The sequence below is a fragment of the Branchiostoma belcheri genome, unplaced genomic scaffold, assembly GCF_001625305.1.
Source record: "Branchiostoma belcheri isolate BF01 breed outbred unplaced genomic scaffold, Haploidv18h27 scaffold11, whole genome shotgun sequence".
Taxonomy (NCBI): domain Eukaryota; kingdom Metazoa; phylum Chordata; class Leptocardii; order Amphioxiformes; family Branchiostomatidae; genus Branchiostoma; species Branchiostoma belcheri.
This window is the reverse complement of record NW_017802491.1, coordinates 424,302-439,292: the sequence shown is the minus strand read 5'-3', so window position 1 is coordinate 439,292 and position 14,991 is coordinate 424,302. Positions and strand designations below refer to the sequence as shown.

The 14,991-nt window shown below is 40.2% G+C and overlaps 1 protein-coding gene across 2 annotated transcripts in view; it reads right to left on the bottom strand.

Moving 5' to 3' along the window:
• LOC109483858 (myosin phosphatase Rho-interacting protein-like) overlaps nucleotides 1-14,991 on the bottom strand; it is a 37,297-nt gene that overhangs the window by 13,863 nt on the left and 8,443 nt on the right. For both annotated transcript variants that reach the window (XM_019787005.1, XM_019787009.1), the window contains 2 exons: nucleotides 4,782-4,859; nucleotides 2,904-2,969 (listed from right to left, as the gene is read on the bottom strand). In XM_019787005.1, the coding sequence (XP_019642564.1) occupies nucleotides 2,904-2,969; nucleotides 4,782-4,859 (144 nt within the window). The remainder of the gene's footprint in view (nucleotides 1-2,903; nucleotides 2,970-4,781; nucleotides 4,860-14,991) is intronic.

Below are 14,991 nucleotides of genomic sequence, written 5' to 3'. Positions count from 1 at the left end.
TAAATTTACTTCTTACAGGTAGCCCCTCCCTCCCATACCCTACTATCTAACTTCCGTATCTTTGATATTGTGTTTAACTATATCCACCACTCTGGAAGATTTGACCAATCTCAATAATGTTATGCTAGGTATTGGTGCGCCAGCCACTTTCATTTTATGTTAATGCTATACTTTATGTCATCTTTATGTTTACATTTGTATTATGTTTTATGAGCAGCGGATTTACATAAGCACAACAAGTGCTTCCTATCCAATGCTCAAAAATCCATGTGAATAAAATTTAAAAAAAAAATAACTTCAATATCAAAACAGCTACGGTAAAAATAAAAAGACGTGCATCATCCCGGACATAATGCCACACCACATGCGAAATTACACAGAAATGCGACGTACGGAAGAATGCGTTTTGACTGCGAACATCTTCCAAAAAACTTGGCATCTCTTAACCATGGGCAAAAACATCTGGAACCACTTATAAAAACCACCCCGTATCTGCATGAACTTTTTTTATCCCCACTGCTATTCCAAACAACGCGTTTTTCTGGACCATTCCAATTCGCCTCGTAATTGTAGGGGTGCGTCTGCGATATTACATTGACCGCGAAAGCAGCAACGGCAAAAATACACATTCGTGCATCAACACGGGCATGCCCGCAGACGGCGTATAAAATTGCATGCCGATTACACAAAGAGAACCCAGTGTTTTGACTGCGAACATGAAAAATCAGCCGATTACAACACTCCGTCCGGAGGTCCTGACCTCCTTCACGGAGTAATAAACAAAGTTTAACAAACTGAGACAAATCTAACCTTACAACGTCATAAGGTGACAAGATAAACAGATAAGTAGACAACAAGAAGCCAGACAAAAGATCCTGATGGTTCTCACACATTGTCACCAGCATATCAAGTGGTCCAATCCAGGATTAACAATAGCCATGTATATGTTAATCCTGTTGTAGAGGGATTAGCACATTCATTAATCCTGTCCTTTGTATGGCTGTAAGAAGGTGATTTGCCTAATCTGTGCAGGCACAACATCACAACTGGGTGTCAAATTATGTTAATTCAGCCTTCATGTAACACTGTAACGGTTGTATTTTTTAAAAGAAAAGATAACTGTTATTGGTACGGTGCATCCACACGTCCTACCTATGATTTTTTTCTATTGTTCACAAACAATCAATGTCACCACACACATGCCGTTGTCATGGGCAGGTACTGAGCATTTGCACTCCCAATCCATGCTGGTCGCAGCTGCATTAGACAAGCGGTCGGCTAGAGCAAGTCCCTTAATGCTTACATCTATGGGAAATAAAATCGGGACCTAGAAAAAGCACTCATTATGGCCAGATGGTTGATTCATAGAGGCAAGTTTGACAGTAATTACAACTGTAACTTTCAGCTGACCATACATAGTATCCAAAGGTTGACAAACATGAGACATTTGTCAAACACAACATCTCCAAGGTTTCCCCTCCTGCCCTGAGGCTCCTGTATAAATCACAGACTACACCATTGTCCTAGTCAGCTCCTAATGAATATTTACCACTGTCTTCTACAGGAACAACTACCTGTACCTGTCCGGTCTAATTATAATCTGAAGGTAGATCGCTGAAACCAGGAGAACAATGACATCTATTGTTGTGAATCAGTCTTCCAGTCTATAACCTTTTGAAGAGACACAGGAGGTACAAGAGTTACTTCTGCACTACAACAATGTCGACTTGACTAGTTCTGCTTGAAATTAGTCAATGTCAAAAATTTGTCAAAGCTTTCCTGAAGTGCATAAAAGCAATGACAAGATTTGCAAAATCTAAGGAGTATATTCACAGCACACAGGCACAGAGCCCATGAGGATATGCACCTAGGAAAGACAGCACCTCGAGAACATGTCTAGCAAAAAAATATGGATGTTAAACAAGGACATCAACAACAGCAACAAGAAAAGAATGTTCTATCCACAAAACAAGTGATTGTGTTGATAAGGATGCCGGCTACATGTCAATGAAAGGCCTTACCACAGAACCACCTCTACCACACCTGTAGGGCTTTCATTATGCGCCCACAGGACCGCATCACTCTAACAGGTGTGTGAACATCCCCCCACCCACGACGACCCGACACGTTTGGGTCAGTGCTCGCATTATCATCGCGCTGCTTGCGAGCGTGTCTCCCTGTCATTAGTGACACCGCATGGCCTCCGAAGAAAAACTCCTGTTATTTCTGAGCAATTACGCCCAATTTTTCGCGACGTTACCTGCTCAAATTACAAACGTTAGGCGTTAAACCTGTAACTTGTGATCACTGCGGTGTGAGCAAAAAGGTTTTTATTTACCAGTCTCCTGGTAAATCACAAGTTGCCAGAATTTTTGTCCTGTAATTTTACCAGGAGTCAGACAAGGAGTCGACCTATGCAACAAGGTTGCGGGAGGATCTAAGGTCTAAGGTAAGGTAATTTTACCAGAATCTAATTTTTTATTCTTCAAATTGCAAGTCAAATTCGGGTATCTACCAGGCCGAGCAAATGCAATTGGTGTGGCCTCAAAAGAACCAGTGCTATACAGCTAAAAGAAGTACAGAGACTTTCAATCTACTATGCCATGACTAAATTTCTTTATATGCAATAGATTAGGTCAATATATATATAATATTTAGCATCTTATACAAAAAAGATTTTCTCACATCAGACACAAAACTGTAGCGTACATATTATGTCTCTTGTGCATTCAGTTTATATTCAGTAATACTCTTACTTTGGCATGTAGTTCCTGTCTACTATCAATAAAATAGCATGGATAAATGACTCGTTATCTAGTAATGTTTATGAACTTGCCATACATTGTATCCATTATAAAATGTGCCATACATACGCTTGGAGGCTATACTACTTTTTTACTCACGTTTTCATCCAGTGAGAAGACCAGCCCGCCATGCTCAAACAGGACAAACCAGCGTCTCTGCCATTTCTGTACAAACAACACAGGGGACATGTCAGTCTTACATGTATTTTTACACTGAGGAAGTATGGAAATCTGACAATGATACCAGTAATCACTCACACACACTCAGTACTATACTGATGATGTCTTGATGATGAAGATGATGCTAAAGAGGTCATTAGTTACAGAATGCCAAGCACACACCTTCAAGATAATATACTTTTCAAAAATGGTTACAGATTACAAATTAGTTAATTTGTTCCAATATAACAGTCTAGTTGATAGAGAAAATAAAATGGGGTTAAAAAACATTTATGTACAACAAATAGCTGGTCTCTGTTAACAGCTTTTTTCTCTCTTTGTTCACTTAAAGTTTATACACCTGTATCAGAAGAATTGACTGTGGTTCTATCTGGAGTAGTGTAACACATAAACAAGTGCCAATTAATGACAATTATCTTTCATTCCAAGATTGATACAAACTAAAGACAACTAGGAGTCACAAGACTTCTTCCAGTCACAAAACATCTCGGAAGAGTCACAAGACATGTGATGTTTACTCTCGGCAGTGTGGCGCGAGCGCGCAGTCCCGGGATCCGAGCTCCTGTCTAACCAAACACCCCGAACTCTCCATCCGCAAACACGCGGCCAGGGCTTGTATCGCTATGGCCAAACTAGGACAGTTTCTGTGTGCTGCCATGTGGGTGTGAATGGGCTCCCATCTTGGGAAGGTAAGCAGGAGGGAACTGTACCGGTGACAGACACACTCGGGTATCCCTGGCATGTGGGTTAGAGATACGGGCTGGCCAAACAACTCAGTTGAACCAGACCTTCTGTAGAACTAGAGAAAAGTCAAGGCCATGTGGAGAAAATGTTTGGCCGCCTCATGGCAGAAACAAACTAGGCAGAAATTACAACCAGATACTCCTGATATGAATAATGAAGCGAAAGTAATGTGAAAGCAAGAGTGAGAATGTAATCTTGTCGTGTTGCTAGATTTTTATTTATTTTTTAGCAACCTTCATACCGAATATTAAGACAATCCATCTAAGCCTTCTTAAGTTATCGTGTAGACAGACAGACACACACACACACACACACACGGCAAAAACATAACCTTCCTTGCGAAGGTAATGAATTTATGTGGCCAAATCACCGTCATTCCTACAAACCCAAACAAATCCCAGTAATGACTGCAAACATGGCTGCAGTGGAGTCAGGTCATCTTGAAGTTGGTCAGTAAAGGAGCTATCACACACAGAGGTTTGCCTGTACTGTACACAAGGAATGGAGCCAGCAGTTTCAGTTTACCACTCCCAACCACCCATGTTTGAGGAGACCCACCTGTTAAAGAACCCGCCACACTTATCGATAAGGAAGCGATAATGGCGGTTTTTGTTCCTGTGCATATAAACAACATTCTTGGAAAATGCTTGTGTTACTCCAGATTCTGATTGGCCAGGAGACTTTGTTTACCACAGTAAACATAGTCACTGTAAACAACAAACACAGACAGGGCAGAAGGATTGGTACTTAGGGTACCACACACATCCACTCATTCAGACATTCAGACAAGGAAAAGTGTCCTCCTTTTTCCTCTATCCATGACTTAAGACAAATCCTTCGCTAGTTAATGAAGAAACAAATGAAAAACAAATTCAACCTGAACTTCTTTCTGCTCAACTTCTTTTCCACAGCTATGGCTCACAATACAGCCAAGCAAACTGGGTCACCCCTACTCTTTTCAATAAGTGTGTTGGGTTCTTTTACAATGTTTGACATTTGAAGTAAATGCCATGCGCGGGTTACTGAGATGAAGAATCAAACTTTGTTCCTTACCCGTGATCTCTGTGCTGGGTTGGTGAAGTCGATGAGGTCTGGAGCACGGTACATCCATCCACACGCTGTCACTTTGGCCTGGAAAAGACAATTCACATTCAGCCATTTTACATCACTGCGAATAGTACCTATTCAGACTGTTCAGAAATGTTCGAAGCTAGCAAAATACAGGTAAACTTAAATTGAGGAGGTTGGTTGTCCAAACTGCTGCATTTTTTTTTCATTTCCTTGCTTGGCATTTCTGGGGATGAATGTAGTGTATTATACATAATATATATTCTACACCATTTACATCATATCTATATGGCAATCAATAAATATCTTTATTTGCAATCGGGTACAGATTCTTGTACAGATACATATCCATGCACAGATACAGATTCATGTACAGATATACAGATACTGATTTTCCGAGTAGGATGACCGTGGCAGTCCCTACACCTGAGTGAGGAGGGTTGACACGATGGCCTTCGCGTGGATTTGATTAAGGTGGATAACAGGTTGCGAATTTAACAGGTAATATCATAACAGTACTGTAGGGCATTAGTAGTTAAAGAAGCTGGAAAAAGAGCCAGGAAAATGTTTCCCCTTCGTCCCTAACCCGAGCTGGTGTGTCCAAAGTCAACACCAGACCCAGTGCCAGCCCATTCCGCAGGATAAAGCGATTAACGTCAGATTTCCTACTAAAACACCCTGCCACCTCAGCACTCTGGTTTACAAGGTGAGGGGGTCTCAGATAAAACCAGTCCAAGTTTGGGCTCTTTAAGCAGGAAGTTTTCTTTAGCCGCTGGCTGTGGATTTGTCTTAAGCAGGATAACAAGACACCTGTTAGCCAGGTTAGAAATACTCTTTATTTCATCATAAGACATTCTAAATTCCTTGGTATGGGGCCAATTTTTCAGAGGATCAGTTTTTTGGGAACTGAGGAAGGTAGCAGATAGAATCTGATCAGATAAGCCACTTGTGGGTTTCAGCACTTTTTTCTTTTTTTGATTAAAAAAAGGGCAATCATTTCTGAATTTAATAATTTTTGCATTGTAAAAGTTGTCACATCTAAACAGATAGCTCCTATCACATACCACACCCACCCCCCTCCCCTTCCTGACAATTGTCAGACATGTATCCCCTGATATGGACCATCATTCCCTATGTAGTGTTTACAAAACAGCTGGGCAGGGCAGGAATCTGCCCCACATTCCCAAAGATATCAGACATTCCCACTTATCAGTAACACTGACAGATGGAACACTCAAATTCCCAACAGAAAAAAAAGTTGGCTACATGTGCGTGTAGATGTTAGACCACACTAATTTAATTAGTTGGTTTTCCAATTTGAAAAAAAATGCAGCATTATAAGATCAAGAAGAAAACAGAATCTAACCTTAGGGAAAATTCTGTACCTTGGTGGTACACATACAGTTTTAGAAAGTGAATCTAGTTTAATGCAATTTCTCCTCCTAGCTCTCTCATTTTAACCAGATTTTTACTTTGAATGTATGAAACTAGTGACTTCCACTTTAAGCATAGGTTCTGAAATATTGCTGGGAAAAATTTGCTGCCACCTTTAAGTTTATGAACCAGGAAACACACCTAGTTCTGCCCCATTTACAGCACATGTTATCACTGTCAGAACTCACAGATACCATTTACTGGCTCCAGCCTAATCTCCTCCCTGTCCACTACAAGCACATGAGAACTTCCGCAAAACATTGTTTGTACAACTCCAGATTCCCTTTCCTCTCCCTCCGGGACTAAAGCATTTCTAGGGGCTTCCGTTTCCACATTAGCTGGGAAAATCATTCGTTCATACACTTGTTCCAACGGTTCCTTATACACTGGGTTCTTACAAGAACACCTTGTAGTAAGTTGTACTGTATCATTGCTGTTTTTGCTCTGCTATTTTTACTTGGCTGCTATTGCTGCATGTGCCAACACTGACCTTCCTACAACTAAATGGCTTCATCTATATGACTAGCATAGTAGTAAGTCTGACATTGTAATACGACAGGACTATCTTATTTTGCAAAATAGACCTGTGCTGTTTCAGTGTTTTGTTATTTCTATGCTATCTGGTGCCATCATTGTTGATATTGATGCTGGACCTCCCTACAGATGAATTTTTCTTCCATTCAACCTGCAAGGCCCAATGCCAAAGGACTAGCCCACTTCAGGAATTAGCGGTGTGCCAAAGAAACACCTGTGGAGTCTCAGTTTTGTCCTGTTATTTCTGTGTTATCTGCTGCTGCCAGTGTTGATACTGGGTTGAGAAGCTGGAGACACAGACAACATCATGTCCCACTTGGGGTTAATCCTGGTGCAACAGGGACTGCGTACAACCCTGTAGACCTTAGAGGGACTGTGTATATCCCGCAAGGACTATGTACAACCCTACAGACCTCACAGGGACTGTGTACAACCCTATAGACCTCACAGGGACTGTGTACAACCCTATAGACCTCACAGGGACTGTGTACAACCCTGTATATCCCAAAAAGACTGTGTAGCACACTATAGTCTTCACAGGGACTGTGACAGCGTACAACCCTGTATATTCCAGAAAGACTGTGTACAACCCTGTGTATCCCAGTAAAACTGTGTACAACCCTATAGACCTCACATGGACTGTGTACAACCCAATAGACTTTACAGGGACTGTGTACAACCCTATAGACCTCACAGGGACTGTGTACAACCCTGTATATCCCAAAAAGACTGTGTAGCACACTATAGTCTTCACAGGGACTGTGACAGCGTACAACCCTGTATATTCCAGAAAGACTGTGTACAACCCTGTGTATCCCAGTAAAACTGTGTACAACCCTGTATATCTCACAAGGACTGTGTACAACCCAATAGACTTTACAGGGACTGTGTACAACCCTATGAACTTCACAGGGACTGTGTACAACCCTGTATATCCCATAAGGACTGCGCTGTGTATAACCCTATAGACCCCACAGGGGCTGTCCATTGACAGGAATCAATGACAATCTTCCTTCAGAAGACAGCTGACTTTCGTATTACAAATCCATCACTTTCCTTAACAAAGGCTGTGAGTAAAACACAACTTTAGCTTTGCCCCCTGTCTGGCTGCCAAGCGTCACAAGTTTACCAAACAGAGTCAAATTTTTCATGTCTAGAGATATACACAACAGTACTGCATAAAGCGTCTGCCGAGTTTTTCCCATACAACCAAACATCTCGTGTGCGTAAGCCAGTTCTAACAAAGACCGTGAATTAGACACAATTTCAGCTTTGTCCCATGCAGGTCGCTGAGCGTCACAAGTTTACCAAACAGGCCGCCTTTTGTTGGCACCTGTGCATTTGAATACAAGAGTGGGACCTGGTGTTTCCTAAACTGATTTGTGGAGGGGGCACAACAGGGCAGAGAAGAGGACAGATACAGTTTCACAGCAGCACCTCTGCTCTACCTGGGCTGGAAATATCACCTGCATATGGGGTCTGCATGCCCTTTTTTGTAAGGCGTAATCAGGCCTTTTTGGTCTTCGTAATCTGCAGGCAGCCTCCCCAAAAATCAACATAATTCATAATAGTACATTAGTCACAAAGCGTAAAGTCGTAACCAGACTTAAGCGTAATTCGTAATCGGCAGCGATAATTTTGCGTCATTCATAATCACAACACCCCCATGCAGACCCTCGTATATGCAGCAGGTAGTGAGCTGTGTTTGATTTCCAGATCTGATGGCTCCATGGGAAATGCAATAAATCCTCTCTGCAATACTGTGCTGTGGATAAATTTGGCTCGGTTTGCTCAACTTGTAAAGCTTGGTAACCCTTGGCAATGACAAAAACCACATCTGTACTGTATTACTGCTCTTCATCTCTCTATGCTTTTGTGTCCGACAAACCTGTCCTTTTTTGACAAGACAGGTGGCCAATATAGCCAGAATTCCTAATGCTGTGGTCAATGGGAAAAAGCCATCAAACCTGTCTATAGTGACTACTCAAATGACTGGAGGGGAAAATGGTTACACAAGATCCTTGTCGCTTGGGTCACCGCGGAAATAATAAGTGTACGACCAGCAAAAAGTGGTCCTTATGCAGAGGAGGTCACCAAGTTTGACTATATATAAATTCTAATGATGACAATATGGACAGAGCAGGGTTAATACAGGCCAGATTTGCCTCCATTATGTCATCTGTGATTCACCAGACAGGACTGTGACAGACTGGAGAGATTACCCAGCTGACATCTTAGGATGACAGTTTATCTACTGGAGCCATGTGTTCATCATTGATTCGTTTTAAATGACTACCAACCTTTGTACTTTTATCAAACGTTTAATGCACTATCAACATGTATCATGTTTTAATACTTCACAAAAATCATACCTCACTTTTGTTAATAATGGCTGCTATCATATGATTGTTCATAATTTGTAGTTTGAAGTTGTAGTAAAATAAACAATTTATGTATCACTGGTCTTCCTGCAGATTAGTGTGACTAATCTATGTTCAATGCTTCTGTATAGATATAACACCTTTAACATCCATGACTTTGAGATGTCAATCAAGTTACAAACAAGGTCCCACCAATCTAATTTCTTGGTTCTTGTGTTCTTTTAAAAAGTTAAAACGAACTGGAAGATCCATGTGTGAATATATCCAGATTCATATTTTCATACAAACCTTTTTTCAAAATGTCCAAGAACCAATGATAAAAACGGTGTTGCCTTTGTGTCTTTCTGTTTGTTTTTAGTCCCAATTTAAAATCATGAATGCTGTAAAACGGAAATTGAACATGACATGCCAGAAAACATTTCCAAAATGTAATCTGTTTTCAACTGTCCCTATGAAAAAAGAACTTTCTGCAGACTTCATGTGAGTAAAAGTAAATACTAGAACCTTGCTCAGAAACAACAGAAGATGTGAGACTGTATGCCTTGTGGAAGAAGTTTTCTCCTGAGTCATACACTGATGAGTGTTAGGGGCAAGAATATGAGGGTGTGGCCGTCCCCAGAGTCAACCAAGGTCACATAGTAGGACTCCCAACAGGGATGTGAATGGACTACTGTAGATTCCTTTATTTTAGCATAGATCATGGGGCAGCAAGGTTCTTCTGGTTCAGAATTTTTTATCACAAAGCTTTCTAGATTATCATACAGTTTTGGAGATATGAAGAAGTAAAATTTAACATATTTGGCAACAATTTTTAAAACAGTGTCCCACAACTTGCATGCATGCATGATACTATGATAGAGGTGATTTTTCATTGCCTAAATGGGAGAGGACCCAGAAAACTGACACCACCACATGTGAAGTCCAACAAATGGCAGCACAGCTGGCCAGTCTGTCCTTTCACCAACATTCTCCTAGAAATCAGCCTGAAAGGTAACAGAAAGAACTGAATGCCTTTAGGCCACACAAACTCACTTCCTTGGTTGTCACATTTGAGTATAGATGTAAGAGACAGAAAAGGCTGAAAACAACAGAGAAAACTTGAACCTAACTATATTCACACCCTACATGTATACCAAGACATTCCCCTTAGAGGAATGTTTATCTTCAGCATTATGAGTAATAAATGATTCATTAATTGCTCAATGTCTAATCCACCACTGTCACCCTTCACCCTGTGACCTCTAAGTGACCTTGCACTGGTCTTCTGTTTGCTTGACTTTGACAGAGAAACATTTCAATGTCATCAGTGCTCAGCTGTTTAGAGCTGGAGGTTGGAACAAGCTTATAAATCATGAAAATTGGAAGGAAGAACAAGCAGTGTCCAGGCTGTCTACATTTTGGCGAAAATTTGTATTCCTACATTTTTGATTTGCATTTCTACATTTCACAGATGTTACTGGTAGTTGGCCAATCGGATTGGTCTACCGGTATTACATGGATGACAAGAAGAAAGTCCTGTATGCCCTGGATATATGTTTACTTGTCCTCGCTGCAAAGATATATTTAGATGGTGATATTTGCTCACTCCCTACAGTAAGAACCAAGTCTGAGATGCTGATATTTTCTCACTGCAACTAGTGCAAAAACATTACCAAGCATCATAAAAACCATGCATTCAAATTCTCTTCATTCTGAGACTTCTTTTTGAATGCCACGTGCAACATATGTAGTCCTAATGCTGATACAGAGCTTCTCAAATGAAACAAATAGTCATATCGCTAAATTGTTCATCTATTATCTGTCTCTGACACACTACATTGTAATTGAAGTATATCTACATTTACAATAGGAAGAATGGATGATGATATCTGCATCAGCAAAAAAGCAGCTTGAACTGTGTTCAATTTTGTTTCAACCCCGTCCCCTTGTAGAAGTTTAGCGTCAGCACAAATGCTGTCCTCTGATTGAACCTGATATATTTTCTCCCACCCAAGAAGAGATACAAGTATTTACAGAACTTTACTGTCCAAGCAAAGAAATCCACTCCCAACCTCCTCCTAACCTTGTCTTGATTTGTTCTACACACAAGGTCAATGTCAGGAGTTCAGAGGTCAGCCAGAGGCAAGCCACCATGTCCAAAGGTCAATGATGACATCATCCTCGTGTTCCTGAGTCACAGGGATCTTGGGAAATCATCAGAGCACAAAATAATTTCTCTCTTTTCATATTAGTAGTTGTTACTGCGTCAAAAGAGTACTGTATATGTTATTCTGTCTGTAATTACAATAAGAATGACAATGCACAAGTAATTATGAAGTGAGATTGCGATGTGACATGTTCTTTTCCATTTCGATGTTGTGAAATTGTATTGTTCTTGTATGCGCCAACCTTCATCCATAAACAATGGCAACACCAGGGGATTAACAAGAGTGATGGATTCTGGGAGAGATGCCAACATCCCCCCAAGTTTGGACAGAGCACACTGGGAAGAACCATTAGCTGCCTTATCCACTAGTGTGGTGGGATCTTTAAGCTTGATGGCTTGCTCTTGAAGATGGGACAACCTGATAGTTGAATTTAATTCTATAGTTATAAACTGCTCACCCAAAACAGAATGTGAGGCTGGGAAAGGTTTATTTACAACACACTGTAATATTATATTTCTGGTTGTTCATGTTGATGGAATGAGGAACATTTTTGCTGCCTTTGCACCAGTTGGCAGCTACATGAAGTAAGGGTGGGATGGGTGCCAGTTTAACTTCTCCTGCCAAGATCTGGGCTAAAATGTACAGAATACTTAACCTGAACTTCTCAAGTGCTAAGATCACACCTCTTGCTCAAACAGCACATTTGGGCACCACTTGTGAAGATACTGTAGTTTCATCTTGGTAACTTCCATGCACATTGAAAAAGATAATTTTCTTTTTTCATCCTACTTTAGACTCTAAATCTAATTCTTAAGAAGAAAATGAAACTTTTCTTGGTTGTTATTATAGTTGCTGTTGGTATAAACTGAACAAAAACTTGACAAGTTTCGTCAATATTGCAACTTTACACAAGAAAAGTCTTGTTTCACATATAAAAAAAAATTTACAAATACTGTACAACCGCTTTCAAGTTTTACACAAAAAATGTCACTGCATGTCCTAAATGAACTGCTAGGGAGCCCAAACCAAATACCGCCATCTAATATAAATTACGTCACTATGGTGTGACTACGGGACTACTACAATGTCAGAAACACGGGACTACTATAATGTCAGAAACACGGGACCACTGTAATGTCAGAAACAAAGCAGCCTTGGCGTCAGGTTGGTTTGGAGCAGTCCTGTCTCAGAAACAGTCTCCAGCTGGACTACATTCCTCCCCACTTCCCAGACCCTGACAGTCTGTCCTCCATACTGGGAACTCATTTACTTACACTGCAGTTTTACTTCAAAGAAAATGGAGAGGTTTTCATAATGTTTTAAATATGCAGTTAAACAAGTCTGTAGCAGTACAGGTACAGTAGCAATACATTGGAACAAATTTGCAGTGTCATAAACTTGCAGTTGAAAGGTTATAGCAAAAATATAACTACCACAAATGTTTCAAAATTTACAATAGTCAGGCCTTGGACTGGTCTATCAAGAAAAAAACATCCAGACAAGATGGCAGTTTAGCTCATGCCTCTGTTTAAAGAATTTAATTAAAAGTGCGCCTTGCAAAATTTGTACAAGAAAAAATTATATTTTCACTAAAGCCAATGCCAAATCATTGTGCATGTATTGGAAGATCAATGTGAAAAAAGGTTCAAAAGAGAAAGTCTGTAACTTAAATGGCATACATATAGTGCATCAGTGTGCAAGCACGTCTAACCCTCGGAACATAGGGAACAAGAGTTCCACGATCTCATACCTTCGCCAAATGATGTTAACCCTTGCGGTTGACGAATTATACAATTCTAATCATTGATTTTGCAAATAAGAGCTTCATTTGCATGAATTATATTAATTGATCATATTCTCCACCCAATGACAGCCTTATCTTAACAAAATGGCTATTATAGCACTTCATCATAAATTATGCAAATGAGGTCATGATTTGAATAAATTATGTTAATTGGTGTTTGCCTTCACTTAACTTCCAAATGTGTCAAGTATGAAATTCCCAGTAGTTACAACTATTAAATTATAAAAGTGTCCCTAATTATGCAAATTAGGTCTTCATTTACATAATCTATATTCTCAAATGTTTTTTCGTTCTCAATTCCATGTCACAAGTGTTTCATTGTCCTATTATCCAACAAAGCAGATTTATAAAACTTCCTCATTAATTATGCAAATTAGCTCCTGATTTGCATAATTGTCATCTGATTACGTCAACCATCACTTCAGCTACCTACATGCCAAAAATCATGACAATCCGTCAACCGGTTCTTGAGTTATCCCCCTTCGAAAATTTTTCAACAAATGCTCCTGCAGTTCCAAAACAAGCCGCTAGGGGGCCCAAACTCATGTCACTTCTTCCCTACTCCAAGAGCTATCTACCAACTAAAATTCCTGACCCTAGCGTGTCCAGATGGCGAGATATCAAAACCGGAAGTTCTGCTGCAGTACCTAGGAAAGTCGCCAGGGGGCCCAAAATCTAATCATTTCTAGCTCTCATGAAGACCTACCCACCTACTAAGTTTTATGGCAATGCATATTAAGCTTCTTGAGTTATGCTGTTCACAAACAAACAGACAGACAAACGCTACTGAAAACATAACCTTCTTGGCGAAGGTAACAACAGATGTTAAACCGGATAGAGGGAGAGAGAGAGATTCACAGAGTAAATTATTTTTCATCCCAGCCCTCATTTTGCCTTTTTTTTCTGCTACAGCCCTGAGATATAACATCATGTCATGATAGTTTTTACCAAACCCAAGCAATGTTTCAGTCCCAGCAGCAGACAGTTTATCGAAGGCAGACATCATAACAAGGTTCTGGAATACAAATCATATCCAGATCTTTCCCAAAATTCGATTACCAACAGGCTAGCTTTATTGGACTCTTCCATAAAAGTGAACCCCAAAATCTTTTACTGTATTCTAGAGGTTTGTAGTTTTATGCATTGTTCTTCCAGCTTTTTGAATCCAAAAATTAAATTGATGTGGAGTCAGCGGATATCATAACTAGGTTCCTGTCAGTCATGACCCCCCAGGTCCCATCCCCGGTGCCTGATGATACAAGCCCTTCTCCTGGGCTCCATTAGAACACCTCTGTATCAGATCCACAGCTTTTACCCATTATAAAATATGCAAAAAGTTTACACATGTGCCCTTGGGTGCTCCAATATCCTAAGTTATAATTGGTTTACAAATTCAGAGTGTATTTAAGTTTTTATGTGTCCTCAGCTGACATTTCTACAGCGTTACGTAAGTGGTTTCAAATGTGAAAGTTTAGACTGAGCCATTCAGACAAGGCTTCTTGAGTCTTTGGCATTTTTGGCTCAATAAATGTTCATCAGTATTAGATATCCTGAAATGTCTAAGTTCAAGTAAATCCTGAAACTGCACGTACACACACGTATATAACTTTGAGGACTGATTCAACATTACCTTTTTTCTTCTTTTTCTTTACTTCGTGTACTTGGACAAAAGCCACCATGCAGACTGCAACATCAGCCTCCTGACATGATTGTTAGAAAAACTGTGCACACCTGGCGCCCATACAGCTTCAAAATCTGATAACTCCAAAACAGTCAAAAAAAGATCCTCAGCTGACATGACATTCCTGACAAGGACCCAAACAAAAAAGACACCATAGCCAAAACAGCTGCAAGATCAGCCCAAGGACATAAAGTCCAACATTATTTAAGACATC